Source organism: Apodemus sylvaticus, chromosome 13 (genome assembly GCF_947179515.1).
Source record: "Apodemus sylvaticus chromosome 13, mApoSyl1.1, whole genome shotgun sequence".
Classification (NCBI taxonomy): Eukaryota; Metazoa; Chordata; class Mammalia; order Rodentia; family Muridae; genus Apodemus; species Apodemus sylvaticus.
The window spans coordinates 90,747,863-90,775,321 of NC_067484.1; the positions used below are offsets into that span (position 1 = coordinate 90,747,863).

The 27,459-nt window shown below is 42.6% G+C and overlaps 1 protein-coding gene across 6 annotated transcripts in view; it reads left to right on the plus strand.

Annotated features, from left to right (window-relative positions):
* Positions 1-27,459, plus strand: part of Ss18 (SS18 subunit of BAF chromatin remodeling complex) — a 250,263-nt gene that overhangs the window by 183,575 nt on the left and 39,229 nt on the right. For 2 of the 6 annotated variants that reach the window (XM_052156041.1, XM_052156044.1), the window contains exons 1-3: positions 13,707-13,842; positions 16,986-17,062; positions 27,162-27,246. The exons of 1 other annotated variant lie outside the window; for it this stretch is intronic. In XM_052156041.1, coding sequence (XP_052012001.1) covers positions 13,774-13,842; positions 16,986-17,062; positions 27,162-27,246 — 231 coding nt within the window. In that variant the 5' untranslated portion in view covers positions 13,707-13,773. Of the gene's footprint in view, positions 1-13,703; positions 13,843-16,985; positions 17,063-27,161; positions 27,247-27,459 lie in introns of those variants that run through there. 3 more of the 6 variants (XM_052156045.1, XM_052156042.1, XM_052156047.1) reach the window with 3 other exon arrangements.

Genomic DNA, 27,459 nt, shown 5'->3' on the forward strand with positions numbered 1-27,459 from the left:
CTGTTCCTGCCTCTCTAGTCTTGATATTAAAGATACACACTGCCATATCCCTGTTGTTTTTTTAAATGTGGGTATTAAATATCCAGACTCAAGTCCTCTGACTTGTGTAATAAGCACTTTAGCAACTGAACCAACTCCTGGATTTAAATTTCTCTTTCATTTCTGAAGGATAGTTTTGCTAGGTATAGAATTCTTCTTTGCTATACTTGTCCTGCCTTAATTTCTTATTTTAAAAAACACAGATTTTAATTAACTATAATACTGTAGACTCAGACAGCCAAGTGGCTTAGTGGGCAAAAGAGCTTGCTGCCAAGCCTGACAAAACTGAGTTTGATTCACTGGATATACATGGTGAAAGGAGAAACAACTCCTGTGAACTGGACTGTCCTCTAGCCTATACATATGAACCACAGTATACATACATGCACATATGCTCTCTCTCTCTCTCTCTCTCTCTCTCTCTCTATATATATATATATATATATATATATATATATATATATATATATATATAAATGGAAATTCCTTCAAATTAAAATAGATTATGTATATATGTCATCTTTCTTAGAAGATTTACTCCTGGGCATGGTGGCACATACCTATAATCCCAGCATTTGGGAGGCAGAGGCAGGCAGATTTCTGAGTTCAAGGCCAGCCTGGTCTACAGAGTGAGTTCCAAGAAAGCCAGGGCTATACAGAGAAATCCTGTGTCGGAAAAAAAAAGATTTACTATTTTTATTTATTTATTATTTATTTATTATTTTTTATTTTTTTAAGTCTTTCAAGGAGTTTATTGATGCTTGCCTGAATAAAGATCCATCATTTGTGAGTATACATTGTTATTAAAGATTTACTATTTTTAGTTTATGTTTATGGGTGTTTTCCTTGTGCACATGTTTACCATATGTATGTCTGGTGCCTATAGAGTTCAGTCAAGGATATCACATCCTCTGGAATTGGAATTACAGACAATTTTGAACCATCCTGTGGTTCTGGGAATCAAATTTACATCCTCTGAAGAGCATTCAGTGCTCTTTTCTTCTAAGAAGTCATCTCTCCATCCCACTTTGTTATTTTTTAATCTAAGGTTAGCAAAATTAGGGGTCTAAAAAAATGGTTTAGTGGTTAAAAGTATATACTGCTCCTCTAGAAGACTTAATTTTGTTTCCCAGAACCTATTTCTGGTGGCTTTCAACCACTTGTAACTTCAGATCAGGGAAATATGATGTCCTCTGACACACACACACACACACACACACACACAGTACTTTGTTTTAAACAAGAAAATGATAAAAGGTGATGTCTGCATTTTTAATGTTATTTTTTTATTTAAGGCATGTGTGCATGTGTTTTTATGTGTATAACTGAACCTACATGTAAATGCTATCAACATATCTCTCCAGTACCCATTTTTTCTCTCTGACTCTTCTTTTTTTTTTAAGTAATTTATTTATTCATATTATAGCCCAATATCCCAACCCTTCCTTTCCTCCCAGTCCTCCCATGGCAGCCCCTCTCCCTATTCCTCCTCCCATTCACCTTTGACCATGAGCACCCCCTGAAATCCCCTCCCATCTGGGCACATCAGTCACTGCAGGATTAGGAGCATCCTCTCCCTTTGAGCCTGGACAAGGAGGCCCAGTTAGGGCAATGGTATTCACAAATGGGCAACAGATTCAGGGACAGCCCTTGCTCCAGTTGTTGGGGGACCCTCATGAAGACCAACCTATGTATCTGCTGCATTGTGTGTGTGTGGGGGTGCTAGCCCCTCTGTTCTTTGGATTCTTTGGGTCTAAGACTGTAGTGTGGTTATCTTGTATGGCTAAAATCCACTTATATGTGAGTAGATACCATGCATGTCCTTTTGGGGCTGGGTTACCTCACTCAGAATGATATTGTCTAGTTTCATCCATTCACCTACACAATTCATGATGTCCTTTGTTTGTTTGTTTTTGTTGTTTTTGTTTTTTGAGACAGGGTTTCTCGGTATAACCTTGGTTATCCTGGAACTCACTCTGTAGACCAGGCTGGCCTCAAATTCAGAAATCTGCCTGCCTCTGCCTCCCATAGTGCTGGGATTACAGGCGTGCTCCACCACTGCCCAGCTATGATTTCCTTTTTTAAATAACTGAGTATTATTCCATTCTGGAAATGAACCGCATTTTAAAAAATCCGTTCTTTAGTTGAGGGACATCTACATTGTTTCTAGTTTCTGGGTATTATGAATAAAGCTGCTTTGAAATAGTTGAGCAAGTGTACTTGTGGAATGGTGGAGCATCTTTTGAGTATATGCCAAGGAGTGATATAGCTGGGCTTAGAGGCAGAACTAGTTCTAATTTTCTGAGAATCCACCATATTGAGTTCCAGAGTGGTTGTACAAGTTTGCACTCCTGTTTCCCCTTGCCCTACATCCCTACCAGCATGTGCTGTCCCTTGAGAGTTTTTTTTTAAAAAGATTTATTTATGTATTTTTTATGATTGCCCCACCTACATGTTTACCTGCATGCCAGGAGAGGACATCAGATGCCATCATAGGTAGTTGTGAGCCACCATGGAGTTGCTGGGAATTGAACTCAGGCCCTCTGGATGAACATTTAGTACTCTTAGCAGCTGGTCATCTCTCCAGCCCCATTTTTGAGTTTTTGATCTTAGTCATTCTAATGAGTATGAGGTGGAATCTCAGGGTTGTTTTGATTTGCATTTCCCTGAAGACTAAGGAAGCCAAACATTTCTTTAAGTGTTTCTCAGCCAAGATTCCTCTGTTTAGAATTCTCTGTTTACCTCTGCACCTTGTTTTTCAATTGGGCTATTTGGGTTGTTGTGCATATTCTAGTGTTATTTATATATTTTGGATATTTATCCCTCTGTAAGATGTAGGGTTGGTGAAGATCTTTTCCCAGTCTGTAGTCTGCAATTTGTCCTTTGACTAATGGAAGCTTTTCAATTTCATGAGGTCCTATTTTTTAATTGTTAATCTTAGTGCCTGAGTCATTTACATTTTGTTCAGGAAGTTGTCTCCTGTACCAGTGATTTCAAGATTATTCCCCGCTTTATGCTCTGTTAGATTTAGTGTATGTGGTTTTACATTGAGGTCTTTGATTCATTTGAGTTTTGTGCAGGGTTACAGGGATGGATTGCATCGTCGTACATGCAGATGTCCCGTCAGACCAGCGCCATTTGTTGAGGACGCTCTCTCTGTACCATTGTATGGCTTTGCCTTTGTCAAAAAAAAATATCAAGAGTTCAGTTTTGGCAATTTCTTTGCCAAAAATCAAGTGTCTATACATGGGTGGGTTTATTTCTGGGTCTTTGATCTGATTCTATTCCACTCATCAACCTGACTGTTTTCGTACCAATACGATGCAGTTTTTATCACTATTGCTCTGTTGTAAAGCTTGAAGTCAGGTTTGGAGATACCCCAGAAGTTCTTTTATTGATTAGCTATACTTTGTTTTTTTCCCCATTAGAGGTTTGTTCTTTCAAAGTCTGTAAAGGATTGTGTTGTACTTTTGATAGGAATTGCATTGAATCTGCAGATTGCCTTCAGCAAGATGGCATTTTCACTATATTAATCCTGCTGATCAATGAGCAGGGGATATTGTTTCACATTCTGATGTCTTCTTCAGTTTTGTTCTTCAGAAACTTGAATTTCTTGTCATACAGGTCTTTCACCTTTTTGGTTAGAGTTATACCAAGATATTTTATATTATTTGTGAATATTGTAAAAGGTATTATTTTCCTAATCTCTTTCCCAGTGAGTTTATCATTTGTATAAAGGAGGGCTATTAATTTCTTTGAGTTAATTTTGTATCCAGACACTTTGCTTAAGGTGTTTATCAGCTGTAGGAGCTTTCTGGTGAAATTTTAGAGTCATTTATTTATACTATAATATTGTATAAGAATAGTAATATTTTGACTTTTTCCTTTCCAATTTGAATTGCCTTGATCTCCATAAATGGTAGTATTGCTCTAGCTGGGGGTTCAATTACTGTATTGAAGAGATACAAAGAGAGTGGACAGCCCTGATTTTTGGGGAATTGCTTTAAGTTTTTCTCCATTCAATTTGACAAAAATGGGGGCTGGAGAGATGGCTTAGCAGTTAAGAGTATACACTGCTCTTCAAGAGGACCTGAGTTTGATTCCTAGCATCCAGGTGGTGGTTACCTACTATCTGTTACTCCAAGTCCAGGGTACCCAATGCTGTCTTCTAGTCTCTGAGAGCACCAGGTTTCGTGTAATGCACAGACGTACAAACAAGCAAAATATCTGTACTCAAAAATGTAAAAAACTCTGAAAACACAAAGCAAAACAAAATAATAGTCTCACAAGAGTGGAAAGAACAGAAACTTTAAAGAGTCCAAAAGGTTTAAGAATTGCTATTTACAGTATATATATTTATAAATAATAACCTATTTTATTTAAAACATAAGAAACTTATAGTAATTCTTTTCCATCTCTTGCACTGGTTTTATCATGGACTTTCTATTTTTATTTTATGAATGTGTGTGTGTGTGTGTGTGTGTGTGTGCATGTATAGATGTATATGTATATGCATGTGTATATGGGAGAGGGAGTGATGTATTTTCATATCACAGTGTGCATTTGGAGGTTAGAGGACAATCTTAATGTCTTAGTCAGTGTACTACTTTGGGTTTTATTGTTGTGAAGAGACACCATGTACAAGGCTACTCTTATAAAGGAAAATATTTAATTGGGGCTAGCTTATAGTTTCAAAGTTTGGTCTATTATCTTCATGGTGGGAAGCATGGCCGTGTCCAGGCAGATATGGTGCTGGAGAAGAAACTGAGAGTTCCACATCTTGATTAGTAGGCAGCAGAAGGGCTCTGTGCGTGAGTCACACTGGGCATAGCTTGAACATTTAGTGCTCTAATGCCCCTCCTCCACAATGACACGCTTCCTCTGGCAAGGCCACATCTCTTAATAATGCAACTCCCGATGGCCAAGCATTCAAACACATTAATCTGTAGAGGCCATATGTATTCAAACAACCACCCTTGGTGTTCTATAGCTGTGAAGAGACATCATGAAGACACACCTCCTAATTCTCAAGTAGTACCAGTCCCTGAAGACCAAGCATTCAAATAAATAAGCCTATGGAGTCCCTTTGTATTCAAACCACCACATTCCACTCCCTGTGCCCACAGGCTTGTAGCCATGTCATAATACAAAAATGCATTCAGTCCAATTTCAAAAGTCCCCTAAGTATACCACAGCCTCAATACAATTTTAAAGTCCAAAGTTGAGGGCTGGTGAGATGGCTCAGCGGTTAAGAACACTGACTGCTCTCCCGAAGGTCCTGAGTTCAAATCCCAGCAACCACATGGTGGCTCATAACCACCCATAATGAGATCTGACCCTTCTTCTGGTGTGTCTGAAGACAGCTACGGTGTACTTACATATAATAAATAAATAAATCTTTAAAAAACAAAAACAAAAAAAACTTAAGGCATGGCTGCTCAGAAACACTTTAAAAAAAAAAAAAAGTCCAAAGTTGAAAGTCTCTTCTGAAACTCATTACAGTCTCCTAATTGTAACCCCCTGCAAAATCAAACTAAAAAAAAAAAATCAGATCATATACTTCCAACAAATAATAGCACAGAATTTTACTATTCCAAAAGAAAGGAAAAGGAGCACAGTCTTCACTGGACCAAAGCAAGACCAAAATCCAGCAGGGCAAACTCCAAAGTCTGCATCTTCATCTGATGTCAGCGCATTCTTCAGATCTCCAACTCCTTCCAGCTTTGTTGGCTGCAACACACTTATTTTTCTCTTGAGCTGATTCTCATCGAGCAACTCTCCTTGGCAAGGTATCCTACAACACTGGCAAAATCTTGGGGTTTCCAATACAATCCAGGCTTTATCTTTACAGCTTCACACAGTAGCTTCTCTGGGTCTCTGTGAAGGGACCTCCTGACACATGCCTGTCCTCCTTAGGTTTTCTTAGCTACAGAGGGAGATTCTAAAACCCCTTTCTTATACCCTTGATTCTAATACTAGAAACCACATGGTCAAAGCTGTTAAGTTCTGCTTGCTGGGTCTGGATCTCGTGGCCCCTTCTTTCAAATCCATTCTCATCAGCTTTCTGTTTTAGATGGTCTCTTTAAGTGCTTAAACTATTTTCCCCTTTGACTCCTTTTCACACACTGAGAGCTTAGCTGGGTGTGGTCTTGCCCCGAGGTCACCACTCCCTTTAGTCCATTTAGCATCCATTTTTCCTTTTTTTTTTTTTTAATCTTCTTGAGCACTGACATCTTGGTGTCCCTTTTCTCCTCACTTTGTACATTTTGTAGTTTTCCTTGTATAGCTTGCTCCTTTTAATTAAGATCTGCATAAGAGTGACCACTAACAGCCACATGACAGAGACATACTAAGGTGTCTTGAAATTTCCTCAGCCAATGCAATTAATCCAAAGTTCTTTAGCTTCAGACAGAGGTTTGTTTGTTTGGGTTTTGGTTTTTTATTTGTTTGTTTGTTTTGTTTTGTTTTGTTTTTGGACAAGGGCAGAAAATAGCCACATTTGTCACCAAAGTATTGCAAGAAAGGTTTCCACACCATTTACTATTTTTTTCCTTCTCTGAAACATCTTTAGCCAGGTTGTCATCAACATTATTCTCAGCACTACTGTCTTCCATGTTTCTACTACTAGGTTGGCCCACTAAGGGCAGTCAACAGCTTTCCAATTCAAAGACCAAAGTCCACACTCTTCCAACAAGAAGCATGGTCAGGACAGTTGCAGCAATACCCTGCTCCCTGGTACCAACTTCTCTGTCAGATAACACTCTTTGGCTATGAAGAGACAGTAACTCTTAAAAAGGAAAACATTTAATTGGGTCTTGCTTACAGCTCCAGAGGTTTAGACTATTGTCATCATGGTGAAAAGCATAGCAGTAAAACAGGGAGGCATGGTGCTGGAGTTCTTCATCTTGTTACATCATAAATCCACAGGCAGCAGGAAGAAAGACTTTGGGCTTGGAATGTGTTTTTGAAACCTTAAAGCTCCTTCCTTCAATGAGGCCCTGCCTCCTAATCCTTCTCAAGTAGTACCACTCCCTGATGACTAAGCATTCAAATATACGTGCCTCCGGGGCATTCTTATTCCAACCACCACATGCAGGCAAAGGTCCTTGCCTTCACCTAGCTTTCAGCAGGCTCTTCATTGTCTGCTGCTTTGTCTACCAGGCTGGCTGGCCCACAGGATTCCAGAAACGCCCTGGCCTCCTCCCATCCGCCTTCAGAGTTCAGGCATTGTAGGTGCAGACTACTTAGACTTTATGTAGATTCTGGGAATCGGAATCAGGTCATCACACCTGGGTAGCAAGCGCTTCCTGGCACCAAGCAATTCCACAGCTGTAGCTTTTATTTATTTTATTTCACTTTTATATTTATGCACCTGATTATATTTCTGTGTGTTGGCCTCATTTATGTGTCTGGTGCCTACGGAAACCAGGAAAGAGCAGCAGACCCCCGGAGCTGAGGTTATAGGCGGTTTGGAACCACTATGTGTGTGCTGGGATCTGATCCCAGGTCCTCTGCAAGAGCAGCACAAGCTGTGGTATTAACCACCAATTCATCCCTCCAGCTCCTGATATTTTATTTTTAAGACATGATCTCACTAGGCAGTATCTACTCTTGACCTTTAACTCACAATCCTTCTTACCTTGTCAAATGTCAGTTGCAGGCCTATGTTAGTATACCATCTTAGTTGGGTTTTATTTCTTTTAAGATTTATTTATTTTGTTTAATTATGAAATGTGCACATTGATGTCTGCAGAGGCCAGAGGAAGACACTGGATATTTTGAGTTAAGTAGCACATAGATGTGTGTCTGCTGCAAAGTGTTGGTGTTAGAGTCTGAACCTGTGCACTTTCCTTTCAAGTATTATAATCTCTTTAGCATTCATTTTTTGTCTCTGTTGCTCATACTAGGAATTGAACTCAGAGCCTCATCTACACTATGCAAACAGTCTACAACTGATTTATACTTAAAGGACATATATCAACATCATTGGTAGGTTTAATATGTATTGGTGTAGGATACGAACAACTTATAAATATTTTACTAACTATTCTCAATTTATGCACGATGTTAGATTAGAAAATAACAATGAATTAGTTTCCAATTGCTTTGTTTTTGCTAGTTTTCTTGAGATATCCTACTATGTAGCTTTTTGAGATCAAACTTCCTGCCCCAGGTTCCTAATTGCTAGGCTGTCATGTCTAGTGATATCCTAACAAATTATCATAGAGCTTATAGTCTTAACATCATTGATACATTAATTTAGAGTATTGGAGGGTAGCTATCTGAAATGGGCTGAAGTAAAAGTACAAATAACTTTTAGCCATGGCCGCTTAAGTCTTTGTCAAGATGGCTTCTTTCTGACCTCCTGCTCATCCATCTTGTAATTCCATTCCCTTCAAGAAGACCTAGCTGGACACTCAGGCTAATCTTCAGATCTCAAACTCAGCTGATTAATCACTAATTCCACATGGAGTCTGTATATGCTCACATAATCACAGCATATAGGAAGTAGTCCTCTTTGGGGTATAGAATTCTGTCTGCTGTCTTCATTCACATGAAAACCAGTTAACAGGCCTTATATTTCACCCTCTCTATAAAAAGGAAAACATTTTTACTAAGGTAAGAGCCACTGAATCACACACATATTCTTAGAGAGAAATATTTGTTTTTGATTGCTTTTTTTGTAACAAGGTTTCAGAGTGCAGCCAGGCTCATTGGGAACTGAGGTAGTCGAGGGTGGCCTTACACTCCTGCTTCTGCCTTCTGGGTGTTGATATTGTAAGTGTGGACCGCCATACCTGACTTAAAACATAGCTTTCTGAATGACTAAATCTCAACGTTTAGTTGAGTCAGTTCATTCTTCATTTAGTGTTTGATTACAGAAGAAAAGGTGAAAATGCCCCAGAGTGGCTTTTGGAAGAATCTGCTTTGAATAAAAAGTTCTAGATTATTAAAAATAAAATCTGTGTCATCTTGGCAGCACATATACTAAAAATAAAATCTTTTACAGATGATGGGGAGTTTGTTCTGACTAGAATAATGATCGTGCATAAAGTTGTATGCTGTTCTTTTTATAGCCTTGAAGTATGTGGAAGCCACCACTCACATTGGCTCATCAAATGCAACAAGACTGTGGGTGGAAATATTTTGAAGAATATCACCCTGAGGGGTTTACTCTGAGCCCAATTATGAGCTATGCCTTTTCAGTATATTTGAAAAACGTATGGGAGACAGAGGCTTAAAAGATCAGTAAATTTTGTAGTACAGATGTTCTATTAGTTACAAAACATTAAGTATTAAACAGATTCTCCTATGCAAACACAGTTATCTCTGACATCTGCGTGTATAGGATTTATTTTTAGGGAGATTAAACAATTTTTGACCCCACAATTTTCATTTCCCTAAGTATTGAGTATTCTAGGAATACTTCATTCAGTCAGTTCACTGAAATATATTTAAGGGATACAAACAAATTTACATGAAACATTAAAAAGTGAAACATTTGAAAGTCAAACTTGAATTTTTCTATCACTACACTGTCAGTACTAGCTTTGCCTTTTGATTTCCATTTCTTTCTATATTTGTTAGTGTGTGTAGTCAGGAATACATCGCTTATACTCAATCTGATGGATTTGTGATGTCTGTTGAACTATACTGCAAAAGTCTTCTCAGTTACTGAGTTGGATTATTTAGTCTGTGAGCAGATTAAATAATGGGACTGATGTATATGTTTGGGAAGATAGCTCCTGGGGAGAATTTTTTCCTTAGGTCCCCAAAGCCATTTTTCTTGTTTAGGAAGATTTCCATTTTCATTATTGGTTTCTTCCTTAGCTAAACACTAGAGTCTCTTCTTTTACTGTTCACCCCTCTGCCCATTCACTACCTGTCTTAGGTTTTATTGCTGTGAGGAGAACAGCAATACTTACAAAGGAAAACATTTAATTGGGGGTGGTTTAAGGTCTCAGAGGTCTAGTCCATTATCACCATGGTGGGAAGCTTGGTGGTATGCTGGAGGAGGAACTGAGAGTTCTACATCTTGACCCAAAGGCAGCAGGAGACTGACACTCTGGGCATAGCTTGGGCATAGGCTTAAGCCTGCTCCTACAGTGACACACTTACTCCAACACGGTCTCACCTACTCCAACAAGGCCATACCTCCTAAAAGTGCCACTCTTTCTACAGGCCAAACATTCAAACACATGAGTCTATGGAAGCCATTTTTAATCAAACTACTAAACTGCCCCAGGATTTCTCGAAGAACTGATAGTAGTGAAAACGGGGTTTGCAATGCCAGTGTTCCCTAGCTCAGTCCTTCTCTGGGCTTCAATCTTTCTTGTCTCCAAATTCTCTACTTTTTCAGGGAATGCTAACTAATTGGATGTTTTACCAAAGAAGTTTGAAGATAGAGTAGTGGCTTAGTTAGGGTTCTACTGCTGTGAACAGGCACCATGACCAAGGCAAGTCTTATAAGGACAATAATTTATTTGGGGCTGGCTTACAGGTCCGGAAGTTCAGGCCATTATCACCAAGGCAGGAACATGGCAACATCCAGGCAGGCATGGTGCAGGAGAAGCTGAGAGTTCTACATCTTCATCTACAGGCTTCTAGGGGACAACTGACTTCCATGTGGTCAGGAGGAGGGTCTTAAAGCCCACACCCAGAGTGGCATGCTTCTCCAACAAGGCCACGCCTCCAAATAGTGCCACCTCGTGGGCCAAGTGTATTTAAACCATCACAAGTAGGGTTCTTTCTAGTTGTCTTCTTTCCTGGAGATCACTTGCAATTTTGGATGACTCTTTTGATCAATGCTTTGCAACAGATGTAATACAAAGACCATACAGAAAAAGAGTATTTAATGTCAATCAGATAACTATAGAAAAGGCTGTGGCTGTTTCCTGCATGGAGCCTTTGGGTCCTAGACCCTATCCTACTACTCCAAATACTTGAAGGCTTATAACCTACAGTCTATAGAGTCCACTTTTCTACTCTTAGTAAGCTCTCTAAACTCTCTCTCTCTCTCTCTCTGTCTCTAAGATTTAAGTATTTCATGTATGTGGATATACTGTCACTGTTTACAGACACACCAGAAGGTGGCATTGGATCCCATTACAGATGATTGTGAGCCACCATGTGGTTGCTGGGAATTGAACTCAGGACCTCTGGAAGAGCCCTCTCTCCAGCCCCCTAGTAAGCTTCCATTTAAAGTATCTATTTGAGTCCTGTCTAGAATGTGAGAACTTTTCACATGTATTTATTTTTTTTTTAAAAAAAACTGTAATGTAGAGATTCAGACAAGTGCTGATTTGGTTTGCTTGTAGAATTTCCATATGTATTAATTTGGGTTCTCTAGAGTCACAGAATGTATGGACAGTCTTTATATAGTTAGGGAATTTGTCAATGACTTACAGTCTGTAGTCCAACTCCCCAACAATGATCAGCAGCAGCTGTGGATGGAAGTCCAAGGATCTAGCAGTTTCTCAGTCCCACGAGGCAAGCGGGCAAGGAAGAGTAAGAGAGAATCGTCCTTCTTCCAATGTCCTTATATATCTCCAGCAGAGGGTGTAGCCCAGATTAAAGGCTGTAGGTCTCCAACAGAGGGTGTGGCCCAGATTAAAGGTGTGTGTGTCCATGCCTTTAATCCCAAATGATCTTGAACTCAGAGATCTCCTTGTCTTAGCCACTATGCTTCAAGGTCTCCATGCCAAGATCCAGGTCAGAAACTTATATCTCTGAGCCTCCAAATTAGGATCATAGGTGAGCCTTCCAATTCTAGATTGTAGTTCATTCCAGATATAGTCAAGTTGACAACCAGGAATAGCCACTACACCATACTATCATGGAGCCATAGGACTGCTTCAGATTTAGCTTTCCCGCTGAAAGATTGTTCCCGATTACTATGATGTTATTGGAAGACCAACTGTGACCATCCTTGCCGACTGTCACATAGTGTTTAGCGGTGAAAAGTAACTGGTTATTGTTCAGCCTTCAGTAGAATTTTCAGGTGTGCTTACATGAATCCCTTTGTATCACAGTGGTTTCCTTAGGCTTAGGATAGTGAAAGGCAACAAGTCATTTCCCAAGAACAGTTACCACTGTAAGGGAGAGAGAAGGTTCCATCCTTTGTTCTTAGAATGGCCCGAGTCTTCATCCTTTTTCATTCGTGTGTGTGTGTGTGTGTGTGTGTGTGTGTATGTGTGTGCTCACGCAATATTTCACTTGCACGGGGTAGGGGAACCACACGTGGAGGTCAGAATAAAACTTGACTGAGTTGGGTCTCTCCTTCCACCATGTTGGTCCCAGGGACTGGACTCAGGATGTCAAGCTTGGCCACAGCACCTTGCCAGATGCGCCATCTTGAAAGCCTACTCTTTACCCTTTAGATTTCTTCAAATGTATCAGAGGGTTCCCAACTTAGGTCACAGGAGTAGTTTGTAGCTCTGCCCTTGTTTGCTAACTGTTAAACTTTACTTACGTGCATGTTTGCCTTTGTTTACTTTTTGTAGATCTTTTCTGTAAAACACGAAATCTTTTAGAGTTTCCTTTGCAGCTGGCAGTTCTACCACCGGTATAGGGCACGGCCACCCAGAACCGCTGAATCCATTAAACTGACCCGTGAAACCTATTTGAAATAACATTAAAACTACGTTTAGTTTTAACTTTATTAATAATTTGGACACTGTTTTTCTTTTTTTGTTTGTTTTTTTGGTTTTTTTTTTTGGTTTTGTGAGACAGTGTCCCTCAGTGTAGCTCTGTCCTGCAACTCACTCTGTAGACCAGGCTGGCCTTGAACTCACAGAGATCAGCTTGCCTTTGCCTCCTGTGTGCTGAGATTAAAGGCGAGCACCCCATCACCCGGCTAGGCACTAATTTTTGACCATCAGTGTTGTTGGGTAACGATTCACATAAACTTCCCTTTTGTGCGTTTAGGAAGTCTATGTTGCAGAATTTAATCCACCGCAATGTGATCCTTTTGAATTTGCAGCTGTTGACTTTATTTCCCTCATACTGACTTGAAGCCTGGGCCTAATTAAGTATTGAACTGGAGAAGTGGGTGGCTTTTCACAGCTTCGTTTCAAAGGCCCCAAGTCAGATCAAATGGATCCACCAGTGTGGGGAGGGTCTATCTCTAGGCAACCCCGAGTCCGGGGATCCTTTCTACTGTTAGGCTAGACTTGGCGAGCGTGCACTCCAGGATGCGCACGTGGAGCGCAGGGAGCCATTTAAACTAGCGAATCCGCGTTCTCCGTGCTGACTCGGTAGACGCTCCCGAGCCCCGACTGTCCCGCCGGGACGAGCCTCTCCCCAAGAGGGTCGAGGGCACAGTTAGGGGGACTGTGGCGGGCGGGCCCCGCGTTTCCTGTGACAGCGCGGCCCGGTCGCTCCCTCCCGCCGTGGCGGGACCATTTCCTGAGCGTCCGGGCGGAGGCGGCCGGCGCGGCGCTACCATCAGCGCAGGGACGCGGGGGTGCGTCCGGAGAGCGCGCGAGGGCAGCGGGGCGGACCGCGGCGGGACCCGAGGCTCCAGCCGCATCGGCATCAGTAAGCTTCTTGGACGTCTTGCTGGGAGCTGCAGCTCCAAGTTAAGGTCGAGCCGGGCAGCGAGGGGCGCGGCCCCGGAGCATCCTCCCCCCACTGCGCGCGCTAAGATGGGATTGCCCGGAGGCGGGCGTCGGGCCCCCAGCTCCGCGGGCCCCGGAGCGCTCGGGACTCGCTGATCGCGGGCTCGGCGGCAACATGTCCGTGGCGTTCGCAGCCCCGAGGCAGCGGGGCAAGGGCGAGATCACGCCCGCCGCCATCCAGAAGGTGAGCTGGGAGAGGCTCCGGGATGCGGGCCGAGGCAGGGTGGCGTGGGGGCGGGCTGACGCCGGCTTCCCGACGGAGCCCTTTGGCGCCTGCTCTGCCCTCACAAAAGCGCCGGCAACCGCCGCCCGATTTCCCTGCGGGCCGGGTGGCCTCGCGCCGCGGGGCCGTGAGGGGAGTGGCCCCGAGACTCCGGCGCCGCCCCGCCCCGCCGGGACCCCTCTCGCGGAAGCTCGAACCGAGAGTGCTGCGCCGCAAACTCCACGGAGTCGAGGCCCTTTCCGGAGAACTTGGGAATCTTCCGCAAGGTCTCGGGGCAGGCGAGGAAGGAGCCGGGGGCTCCGGGGCTCCTCGGGGTCGCACCCGGGATCCGTTCCGGTCTGTAGCAGATAGATGCGCCTGAGCGCGCAGGGCGGGCGCTGGGGTTCCGGAGGGCGAGCCTACTCTCGCTGGCCCGGCCGTCTATACCGACGGGCCAGCGGTTTTCATGAAGTCAGGAGAGAAGCAATGGGAGCTGGGTCTTCCAGTCTCCGCTCCGGGGCTGCCTGTTGGGGACACAAAGGTTCTTTATTATCCTCTGAGCCTGTGTCTAAAAGCAAGGCACTATTCTAGATCTCAGCGTGGTAGACTTTAAAAAGCCTCCTGTTAAGTTTAGCAGTTTGCCCTGAATATTTCCATCTTGTTCCCTGCCCTCGAGTAAGGTTAAGGAGAGCAAGTCAAACCGTAGTACCAATCGGGGCACCCGTGCAGACCTATGGGTTACGGCCAGCGGTTTCTGTTTGCTGTCAGGGTCTTTGTAGTGTGGCATTTGACATTTGCCCAACTGTTGCTTTATTTTTCTTTGAAGAAACCCGCCTGGCAGTGCCTGGAAGCGCAGTTGGTTTCTTTAGTGTGCCAGGTTGAGCCAGTCTGGTGAACAGCTTTCTTTAAGCACACACGTGCAGGGAGAATGTATCTGAAGGGATTCTTTTTGAACTTTAGAAAAAAGTCTGGCGCTTCCCGTGTTCTCAGCAGAGTTTTTTTTTTTTTTTTTCTTATATAAGTCTATTAGTTGCTTATCGTGAGTGATTGATCTAGGTGCTTTTTGTTCTCGGATGAAAAGTGAAAATGGATTAAAATTCTTTTGTTATTTTATGTGTATGTGTGCATCATGTGCATGCAGTGCTTGGGGAGGTCAGAAGAAACATCAGATTCCCAGAAACCCAAGTTAACAGCCTCCTTTGGGTACTGGAGACCAAGCCCAGGTCCTCAGCAAGAGCAAGAATTGCTCTTGTCCTTTGGACCATCTCTCCAAACCCCCAAAAGTATTCCAATTCAAGTTTTATTTGCAGTGTCAGATGTTGGTACTAGACAGGAGACAGATGGTTGGTGCTGCTTAATGGGGTGTGAATTTCTTGGTTGAGTATTGGATTGCTGACACTCCATTGGAAGTATTGGAAGGCAGGGGCAGGCAGATTTCTGTGAGCCAGCCTGGTCTACAGAGTTAGTTCCAGGGCAGCCAAGGCTACACCCTGTCTTGAAAACAACAATAAAAAACAAAACAATATATACATTTTTTTTGTATTTAGTGATTATATTTAAGAAGCACACTTTAGAAAAGCACTTGCTCTTAGCAATCGAAGATAAATGTTCAGGAAATACCAATTAATGGTAGTTGGATTTTGTTCTTAATTGAAAATCACATTACATGATCTTTGGTGTTGTCTCCTGGTTATTCATTAAATTATGAAGGATGGGGCATGCTCAGGATGCCCCCTCCCCTAAATCTTAAGCTCCTGCAGACTTGGGTGGTGTGCTAGGGGCTCCATGTAGGTTTTCTTGTTTAGTGCCCTTGGTATAGATGAATTACTCAACCCTCAAAACCAAGGGTGCTTAGATTGTTCTAAGATGATAAAATGATAATTGAGGTATCTTATGGTTTTAAACTTCTGAGATACCTCATTTTGTATTACACACTTAAATTCTATTTATATTTATGATGCATGCATGGGGTCATCGCCATGTGTCGTTTTGGAGACTCACGAATCTGAAGTTAGAAAAGAAGCTAACAAGAACTACCTCAGGTCCCGAGGGCACACTGCTGTGTGCTTGTTTCCCTCTGGAGAAGATCAGATTTTCTTCTTCACACTACAGAGCATGAGAATGCCCCCAAAGCAACTGGGAGTCAGCTTTCAACTAGTAGCTACTACTGTGACAGATAGCAGAGTTAATTAAATGTTTCTGTATTTAAAACAAAACACCCCAAAACAACAGCCTAGAGGATGGTTCAGCTGGGTTCAAGGAGAGAAACAGAGTCACAGAGTTGTCCTCTGACCTCGCACCATGGCACTCGGGTGGTGTGTGTGTGTGTGTGTGTGTGTGTGTGTGAGAGAGAGAGAGAGAGAGAGAGAGAGAGAGAGAGAGAGAGAGACTGATGATAACTAAGTCAAAAGAAACACCCACTTTCCCTTCTGAGTTTCACAGAGTATTTGAAATAGGTATTAAACATAATTGATTAAATGTGATATCATGCCACATATACAAAGTGAAGGGTTTTTTTTTTCTTTTTCAAGATAGTTTCTCTGTGAAGTCTGACGCTCCTTGAACTCACAGAGATCTGTCTGCTTCTGCCTCCCAAGTGCTGGGATTAAAGGTGTGTGCTACCTTTCAACCAGCTCGCAGGAGTGTGTGTGTGTGTGTGTGTGTGTGTGTGTGTGTGTGTGTGGCAAGTTATGAGCAGTGTATTATCAGAAGACTCCAGTAGGTTCACTTTCTATGTAGACATTTCTAGAAAGATTCAAATTATGAAAAATCAATTGTTGCAGAATTATCTATAAGAGTCATATATAACATATTTCATAAGTGATTATACATTTTAACAGCATTGGAAAATTTTAAGTTAATTCAATCTTATGTTTCTTACAATGAATTTTAAAATATTTTGTCAGAGCAAGTAGAAACACTATCACAGTTCTGAGGGGTGGTGTTTCCCGTGTTCACCCAGCTGGTTTTGTATTCAGTCTGTAATGATGGCTCTGAGGAAACGATATTCCGTCTCTTTGAAGTGCCTTGTAGCGTTCATAAATATCTTCCCTCTTCGGGATTCTTAGTTTTTAATTTTACTCGATGTACCAGGGTTATAATAAACTCTCTGGTTTTTATTTCAGATGCTGGATGAAAATAACCACCTTATTCAGTGCATAATGGACTATCAGAATAAAGGGAAGGCCTCGGAGTGCTCTCAGTAAGGCAGACATGTTCTTTGTCTTGGGTTTTGTGCTTGTTACTTGTATCATTCCAGTCTTGCAAAGTGTGCTTGCAGACATGTGGCACTGTCACCCTGGTTGGTGTGAGAACATTCTAACCACCCCAAAGAGACGTACGTGTTTATTGGCGTCTTTCCCGCTAACCTCCTGTCCCCGTAACCTACCTTCCAGTGGTGCAGGTTTGACTGTTGAGACTTTTTTGGAGGAGTGGAGTCCAGCAGTGTGTGGATCGTTTCGACTGACTCTGTTTCCCCTCCCTCTTGTTTTTTGAAATAGGGTCTCCTGAACCCCAGGCTGGTATCACACTTGAGATCCCCATCTCTGCCTCTCAGGCGCACATGAAGGGGTGTGCCAGACTCCCCTCCTCCTCAACTCTGGTTGGCTTTTTTCACACAGCTGACTGGTGCTGACACGTGCACTACTGCTTCCTTAGAAAGCCAAGCGCTCTCCCTGGGCTCCTGTCATTTGTCATTCGTGGCACTGCTCTGAACATGACACTGTCTGTTCCTGACTGTTTTTACAAAAGAAAATTCCTTTGTGATGGGAGCTATCATATATACCCAAATAATCACACAGACACACACACACACACACTACCAAATAATGACTTTGAAAGCCTCATTTATAGAAAAGTATAGTCTTAGTCTAATGGTGGTGTGGCCACACACACATTTAATCCCAGCACTTGGAAGGTACAAGCAGGCTGAGGCCAGCCTGGTCTACAGATTAAGTTCTAGGACTGCATAGAGAAACCCTGTCTGGGGGAGGGGGAAGAAAGAAAAAGAAATATTCACGTGTGTAGTTACTTCTGAAAATACTGATGTTCTAGAGAACCAGTTACCATTTACAAGGACCAAACTTTTGAAGTAATCTCTGAAGTCAGTGGTATACCCTCATAGACACAGGTGTGAGGCTGTCCATGACCAGGAATCCCAGGACATGAAAGGCCCGAGAATTATAAATTCAAGGCCAGCCTGAGCCTCAAGAACCTGCCTTAAAAAAGACAAAAACCCCATAAAAACAGATCACCAGAAGAAATCTGACTCAGTGAGGCATCTGAGAGGCAGCAGTGTCTGGCAGATACAGGTAAAGATGGGACACGTTTTCTAGTAGATGCCATGGGGAAGACGTGACACTATGTTTTACAAAAATACTGTCACCTCAGTATGTAACTAGCATCACAGCTTTGAGAGAATTGACGCCCCCCTTTCCGTCCTGAGCTGTGTGTAGTGTTTTGGTTTTCCTGAGTCTGGCGACAGCTGCTCAGGAGAGCACTGCTTCAGAGCATTTCACTCAGCTGTGGTGACCAGCTTGCCTGTTCCTAGAGGCCTCCGCAGGCAGCTCTTGGGAGCTAGCCCCAGCCACCACTTGACTAGTGTTGCCGCCTTTATTGGCGCCCATCTGAATTTCAGGTCTCTCTTTTGCCTCTGCCCAAAGTAAGTTTTAAAATAAAAAACTCTCTGTTTAGTTTTATAAAAGCTTTATGGCTACCTCTTATTTCCCATTATTTTATTTCCTTCTCTGTGAATTTATGTCAGTAGACATATAGATTATGATGTTCTAGTGTTTATAGAAGTAATTTTTTTCTTCTTTTGGCCAAGGATCAAATTTGGGACTGTGTTTGTTTGGCAAGTGCTGTGCCCATTGAGTGACTGCCAGACTTAGGCTGCAGTTCTTCAGTAATCACTAGGTCAGAGACCATGCTAAATTGCCAAACCACCCTGCCAAAAATTCCCTTGCATTACTCCACCCCGTCACGGTGTCCACCCATCACGGCCAGCCCCAGATACAGTGACACACCTACTCCAACAAGGCCACACCTCCTAATGGTGCCACTCCCTGGGCCAAGCACATACAAACCACCTTCACAATACCCTTTACTGAAATCCCCTAGATGTTGACAGATTAGCCCAGTCACTTTATTTCATAGACATTCGGGAATATTTGAAGATGTGGGCTGTTTAGGAACCCACGTTTTCCCTAAAGTCCTGCATGCATTCTCACGTTGCCCGAGTTTAGGTTGTTGGAGTGACGAGGACTGGACGGTCCCTGCAGAGCTTTCGGTTTCCCCAGTTAGTGTGTTCTTTGCACATCCCAGTGTGGGTGGAATTTTGCATTTGGTGGCTGCACCTTGTGGGTATGCTCTAACTGTAGCTGCTCCTCAGACTCAGTGTTTCACTGCCTTGGCGTTGCCACAGAACGCAGTTATTCTGTGGCGTGCGCCCCAGTTAAGTCCTAATTTCTGTTTCTGCATAATGAGGTTCACATGGTGGCATTAGTGTGACTGTCTCCCCCCCCCCCCTCTCCCCGCACAGCAGCAGCTTGTTCCGGTTACTGTGGTAGCTTTGATCTCTTAGGTAAGCTGGTGCCTGCTGTTCTCTTCACCAAAGAGTCACTTTTATATGTTACTCATACGCATATCACTGGGCAGGCACCTTGAAACACACACACCTTTCCTCATTAGGTTTCAGCGTATTAATTTTAGTAGCCACTAATGAGTCACCCCCCCCCCATGGTTATTACGGTTGTGGGTGTCAAATGGCGCCAGGTCCACCACTCCTGCTGTGAGGAGGTCCCCTCTCACCTTCTCCCTTCACTCAGCATTCACTTTGCATTTGAAGGGAGTCTTACCTTCCCTCTGCCTTCCCTTTGCCTCTTCTAATACCTTGGTTTCTTTCTTGGGCAGTTCTAGGTTCTAGATCTGGCTACTAGAAGCCCTTCTGTCCGGCTTCTTGACATCTCTCTTAAATTTTTGAGCATTCTATTTCCCTGCACCATGAAATGTTTTATTTCTTCTTGTACAAATCCAGATCCATCTCTTTCTGGTCTTTAAGACCAGATTGGTGGTGGTTTTGTGTGTCTAAATATGCGGTTGAAATATAGCAACCAAAACACTGATATCAGATTATCTTCTAATCACACATTTGGCATTTGGTATGACCATTTCCAGTTATATATTTTGTTTCACCAATACATTTTATTGGTAGATATTTGAAATTTTATTTTTAAAAAGTGGTGATCTAACTCTGTGGTTTGGTCACGGATGATCATCGGGTGAGGTCACTCCCTGAAGCCAGACATGCGGGCATTGCACAGTAATTCTCCACACGAATGGCGTTTAGGAAACTGGTGGAGGTTTCGTTTTTGTATCTGACGCAGTGCTAATGGCGGCGAGGAGCTCCCACTGTGGTGGGTCCTGTTTGGGTTGTATTTGAAGCTGTCATCTGTGTGTGCGTCATCTGTCCACTCCGCCTCTACACATGGCCTAGACGTCACAGACGGTCCTCACCTGCGCCCGGTGCTGCTGGGCATAGATTGACCTAAGCTGCAAGTTTGCATTTTGCCTTTCCTTATGAGTTTTATGGCTCCATTGTATGTTGAGTCAAGGAGTTTTGCTTGTCGCTTAGCACTGCCCTTAATTCTTGGGTGCTGGAGCTGTATTTTATGTTTTTCAGGTTCTTGCATTCTTTCACCATTTCACACCTATCTATAATGTGCTCTCCCCCCATTATCCTCTCTTACCCGTTCCTTCCAAACCCTTCTTCCTACCAAGACCTACTGTGGCTTTCGTGTGTGTGTGTGTGTGTGTGTGTGTCTGTGTCTCTATTGTGTCTGTATATGTCTCTGTATATATGTGTCTGTGTGTGTGTGTGTGTGTGTGTGTGTGTCTGTGTCTCTATTGTGTCTGTATGTGTCTCTGTATATATGTGTCTGTGTGTGTGTGTCTTGTGTGTATGTGTCTGTGTCTGTGTGTATCTCTGTGTGTACATGTGTATCTGTGTCTGTGTGTGTCTCTGTATGTATGTGTCTGTGTGTGTGTGTCTTGTGTGTATGTGTCTGTGTCTGTCTGCGTGTATCTCTGTGTGTATGTGTGTGTCTGTGTCTGTGTGTGTCTCTGTGTGTATGTGTGTGTCCATCTTGTGTCTCTGTGTCTCTGTGTGTGTATGTGTCTGTGTGTGTGTCTTGTGTGTATGTGTCTGTGTCTGTGTGTGTCTCTGTGTATGTGTGTGTCTGTGTGTGTGCATCCTGTGTGTATGTGTATGTGTCTGTGTCTGTCTGTGTGTGTCTCTATGTGTACATCTGTGTGTGTGTCTGTGTGTGTCCCCTGTTACTGTCTTGGTCAGAGATTTGAGCTGCAGTTTCTGCTTTGATGCCTTACTTCCATTTTGACTGTTCCCTTGGTATTTGCTCTTTTCCACACTGTTGATGCAGCTTGTGAATAAAGGGAAAAGCACCCTGCCCTCAGCCTGACCCGTGCTCCTGCTCCTGCTCCTGCTCCTCATGTTGAAGGGAAAGGAAATTGCAATTGCGGAGAGGCATTAGTAAAGGACAGCTCATTACTTGCACTGTGGGTGAGAGGACCTTTGGGCCCACTGTCTCGCCCATGTCTCCACTGAGGAGCCATCCACAGCTAGTGGTGCTGGGGGAAGGGAGTCCTGGTCCTTGGTGTCAACACTGGAAGTTGCCCTGCAGATGTCTGCAGTGATTTCCCCACCTCATTGTGAAAGAAAACATGAACTTGAAAAAAAAATCAACCCCCCTACACACACACAAAAGAGGGATTTTAGCTAGATGGCTCACATCTGTAATCCCATCACACCGAAGGCTGAGGCAGGAGGATTGCCCTGGTCTTAAAGAGAGCTTATCTCAAGAAAAGCAAACAAGTCCTTACCTTTTTTAAAACTGTTAATAGTATTTGCATTGTAAAACAGTTAGAAAGCAAATACATTTGAAATGAGCACACCCTTACCACTTGGATTCCCAGGAGCCAGTCTTTCCTGTGTGTGGTTTGTCTTCAAAAGACACAAAACTAACCTGTGTTGTTTTGTACTTCAGTGGGCGGAAGCATTGTGTGCGTAGGCAATGCTCTGCCTGGTTTGCTAACATGTACTTGAGACTGTTTTTGCTTCCTTCTATGTAATTTGGATGTTTTCCAAGTCAATCCAGATTTTGCTTTAATCAGAAGCCCCCCCAGCCCCCCCACCCCATGTTTTGGTATTTTAGGATGGCTACAACTATTTCAAAGTGTTTTATAAATTTTAATGTCAGAGCTAGTAGTGGTCATCAGTTAATGGAATCTTAGTTTAAACCTCTGCTCACCAAACTAACTTTTGTCCTGCAAACAGTAGTTTGACCATCGAATAAATATGCTATGGTAAAGTTATTTTTAAAATTAAGCTTTTCAGATTAATTTTTAATTAATAAATTTAGGACTGGTTATTTTGCCTTGTGGTAGGTAATACATCTTGTCCTTAGTGGTGTCTTTGGGGACTGATGTCGCTTTTGGTAGTGAGCACAGACATTTGGAAGTATCTGTTAGAACTTGTTAGGACCAGACAGTCATCAGACATAAGGTTTTAATGGATCTAGTAGCTGCAGCTGGCTTCCAGTGGTTCCCATCATCAGATAAGATGTGAGTGCGATTAGTAATCTCCTGTTAGTTATATGTTCGTATTTCTTGTGTTAACATAGTACTGAGAACAGGTGCAGTGATGTTTACAGATAACCATAAAGGCACCGTCATCCAGTTTTGTCATTGTGAACATTACAGAGCACACTACATAGGCTGAGAGGGCAGCTGGGCATTGTGGCAACACTGGGACACCCGCTCTGTCCTTGACTAAAATGTAGAGGAGCACACATGCATACGGGCTGCAGTAACAAGTGTAATGGTATATTTACACTGGAACATGAAATTTTGCAGGAAAATGTTTTTATTTTCGTGCCCATAGTCTGAGTTTAGATTCTCTTATGGATTTTTGTTGTCATTGTTGATTTTTAAGCTATATCTTAGGTGTCTTACATGTAAACTCAGAAGAAAATGAGGAAAAAAAAATAAGTAACCAGGTTTTTGTTAATCATTTTTGAGATTTATTTTGTCTTAGCTTTTTGAAGAATAATACTTACTTTTCTTACTGTAGTCTTACTCTAAAGAGCACCTGCTAGCCTGCTTTGTTGGTATCTGCCCATGAGCTCCACACTCTGGGGTTTGAGGTGCGAGGATTACTAATCCAGACAGAGATCTGTCTAAAATTAAGTGAGATCAAATTGCTGAGTTAAAAGGCCAGTCTTGTCTTTGTAGTTAGTTAGTTAGTTAGTTAGTTAGTTCTGGGGCCAGCCTGAACTAAATTAAGACACTGCCTCAACAAATAAACAAAACAACAGCAACAACAATAGAAACCACAAATACACTTGCATTTATCCACCTTCTTATGTTAGGAAATGAACTTCTAGGCCGTGGGTGCCTTAGTGGTGTTCTCTGTTAATGGTGGGTGTCCATGTTCTTGTGGGGTGGTACTCAGGGGTGGGCTGCCCTCGTTTAATGTGCATTGTATTGAAGTATGTTTGCAGCTGTTAAATGGTTTTGACAAACCATATGTGTGCATAGACATGGGGCAGAATGAAAGGACAGATGCTATAAAATACTGCTCAGAAATCTGGAGAAAGTTTAAAATCACTTGAAAAGTTAGATTTGATGTTGAGCACAGTTGGGTAAATAGCTTGGAAATCTAACTGAGTTACTGATGAGTATAGACACTTAAAGCTGCAAGAGGCTCTCAGGGCCTGCTTTAACCCCTGCTCGACAGCTAGCGCGGGGCATGAAGTGACTTTCTAAGGGCTGGGCAGCCCAAGTAAGTGCTTTTGTTATGTCACACATAGACAAAGTCTTCAGGTTGGGTGTGTTCACCTGCCATGGGTTAGTTAGTCGTATAGTTAGTCGTGTTCACCTGCCATGGGTTAGTTAGTCGTGTAGTTAGTCATGTTCACCTGCCATGGGTTAGTTAGTCGTGTAGTTAGTCGTGTTCACCTGCCATGGGTTAGTTAGTCGTGTAGTTAGTCGTGTTCACCTGCCATGGGTTAGTTAGTCGTGTAGTTAGTCGTGTTCACCTGCCATGGGTTAGTTAGTCATGTTCACCTGCCATGGGTTAGTTAGTCGTGTAGTTAGTCATGTTCACCTGCCACGGGTTAGTTAGTCATGTAGTTAGTCGTGTTCACCTGTCATGGGTTAGTTAGTCATGTTCACCTGCTATGGGTTAGTTGTGTAGTTAGTCATGTTCACCTGCTATGGGTTAGTTAGTCATGTAGTTAGTCGTGTTCACCTGCCATGAGTTAGTTAGTCATGTAGTTAGTCGTGTTCACCTGTCATGGGTTAGTTAGTCATGTTCACTTGCTATGGGTTAGTCATGTAGTTAGTCGTGTTCACCTGTCATGGGTTAGTTAGTCGTGTAGTTAGTCGTGTTCACCTGCCATGGGTTAGTTAGTCATGTAGTTAGTTGTGTTCACCTGCCACGGGTTAGTTGTGTAATTAGTCATGTTCACCTGCCATGGGTTAGTTAGTTGTGTAGTTAGTCCTGTAGTTAGTCGTGTTCACCTGCTATGGGTTAGTCATGTAGTTAGTCATGTTCACCTGCCATGGGTTAGTCAGTCGTGTAGTTAGTCGTGTTCACCTGCCATGGGTTAGTCAGTCGTGTAGTTAGTCGTGTTCACCTGCCATGGGTTAGTTAGTCGCAAGCATACCAACATAAGAAAACTCAGAGAAGAAAGGAGACTTGAAACCGTAGGCTTTGAAGTTAGTGTGTGACTAATTCAGAGTGGCTGCTCAGCAGGTCAAGGCCCTTGCCATCGCCAAGCCCCGCCCGCTGCTTTAGTTTGGTCCCAGGCCCCACCTGTGGAGGGAGAGAAGCTGTGGTCCCCATACTGCTCCCACCACCACGGGTACAATTTTTAAAAATGGAGGTTTGAGGGCTGGGCACGGAGGCATGCGCCTGAATTTCAGCACTCAGGAGGCAGAGGCCAGAACTTAGGCTGCCTGGTCTGCAGACTACAGGGAGTTCCAGGAGAGCTGGGCTACACAGGGAAACCTTGACTCAAAAAAAGTGGGTTGGGGGAGGCTGTTTGGTTACTTTTGTCATCAGTGCAAGGTAGTGTTAAGTTCCAGATAAGACTTGTGTAGAATAATGAGACAGTCCGAGCTGCTGCTTGCTGTCAGTGTGGTCTGGAGAACTGCAAAGACATAATTAATCCTACGAGCTACTCTTGGTCCTTGTTTACCCGAGGGCCTTATAAAAATGTCTCCTTTCAGATTTGGTGTATGTGAGGAATGGGACTAAAAGTATAGGTTTCTTAGTGAGGGACCTGTGATCAGTAAAGAACCAAGCTTTCCTCTTGTTAGAAAACCTGTAGTTGGTTGTTTATAATAGAGAGTTATTTCAGTTTGGATCTGAATTAGAATGCTTCATTTATTTGAATAACATTCTCTTGACATACTCATTTTAAATTTATAGCTACTATCTATAATAAATGAGTTTCAGCTTTTGAGTCATGGTCTTGCTATATTCCCAGGCTAGCCTGTGTTTCCGTGCCAGCTTCTCAAGTGCTGGGGCCGTAGGCCTCTGCCGCCATGCCTGGCCTGAGGGAAATGAGTCTTTAAGCAGTGCAACATTTTGGTGTAGGTTTTAAATTTGTATTTATGTCCCGAAGCCAAACAGTAATTAGATCACTGCCAATTTTTGGTTTTGTACGAATTAACTTTAAAGAAATTACAAAGTGACTTTAACTAATTATTAAGCAGAATTATTAAAAGCCATTGTACTAGCTATATTTAACGGAGTCTTAAGAATTTGAGTTATAAAGTGAATTGTTAATTATTTTAATCTTCTGCCATTTTGTTCATGTCTACTGTAGCATTTTTTTAAAAAGGAAATATAAAGGAAATTTATTAGTCAATAGGAAACTCATTCTGGCCTTGAATCTGTGTATGCATAAAAGAATGAAAAAATACAGTTTAGACAATGTTGGAGTTATATTATAAAATATTGTAGTCAGATTTGTGTAGTTTACAATTAATTATCACTACAAAATAATAATAGGGCTAATCCATAACTTACAATGACAATGAAATATATAGAATCATTCCAAAAAATTAGAAACTGTCAATGGAGATAAGGTGTTAAGATTTACACATTATAAATAATTGCTATCATGGTTTCAGAGAATAGATTATGGCAAACCAAAATTCTCTCACAAACACTTGCACAACAATTAACTGCTGTAGCATTTTTAAGTTTGTTGATTGTTGTGTTGGTAAAGATGTCCTTATAGAAGAGTGTAATGTTGCCTAAAATCAGCTGTGAAAGAGGGAGTGTGTTGGTTTAAAGGTTTTGGTAAAATTCAAATGGCACAAGAGCACTTGGCAGGCAGAGGCAGGGAGGTCTCTGAGTTTGAGGCTAGCCTGGTCTACAGAGTGATTTCCAGGCCAGTCAGGGATGTATAATGAGACTCCAACAACACAAGGAAAGCAGAAGGAAGTATGGGTACAGTGAGCATATCCCATGAATTCCTGCATTCTAGCTCTTGTAAAACCAACTGCTTTGTGTCTGATGCTAGATGTGACCAGCTGTGGAATCTTGTGTAACTCACAATTCCTCAGTGGCAAGTAAGTGGAGAAGAGCTGTAGTATCATTGTCTCAGTCAAGGCTTCCATTGCTTCGATGAAACACCATGACCAAAAAGCAAGCTGGAGACAAAAGGGTTTATTCAGCTTACACTTCCACACTGCTGTTCACCATCAAAGGAAGTCAGGGCAGGAACCTAGAGACAGGAGCTGATGCAGGGGCCATGGGTGGGTTGGGTGGGGGGTGCTGCTTACTGACTTGCTTCCCATGGCTTGCTTAGCCTGCGATTTTATAAAGACCAGGACCACCAGACCATGGGTGGCGCCAGCCACAAGAGCTCACTAACTAAGTGAGAAAACTCCTTACAGCTGGATCTCATGGAGGCATTTTTCTCAACTGAGGCTTCTTCCTTGCTGATGTCTCTAGCCTTTGTCAGGCTGATATAGAACCAGCACATAGAAAATGCATGCCTAGCACGTGGTGAGACTGCCCTGTTTTCCCTTACCTTCAATGTGTTATGTGTCATTTGGAATTATTTTGCAGAGGAAATAAGAAAAGTTGAAGTGCTATTGATACACAGGTAACATCTTTCATTAAGCTCTAAAAATAATTATAGTGCTCTTTGCATTTAAGCAGGTTGGAAGATTTTATTTTAATATTGGTATTTGTTTTGTTTTAATAGGTATCAGCAGATCTTGCATACAAACCTGGTATACCTTGCCACAATAGCAGACTCTAATCAAAATATGCAATCTCTCTTACCAGCAGTAAGTACCTATACCGACAACAGTCGGTGAATGTCTGCAGCTATGTGATGTTACGGGTTTTGTTTCTTGAATGCTGTGTTGTTTTACTTGTCTGATTTGAATGAATTCTCCCCAAACACTCCCTGTTTGGTTTATTTGTAATTACTGGGTGAGTCGCTAATGTGTCTGGGGTATTTCGTTTCAGCGTTAACCCCTCCACCCGGACTGTTGGCC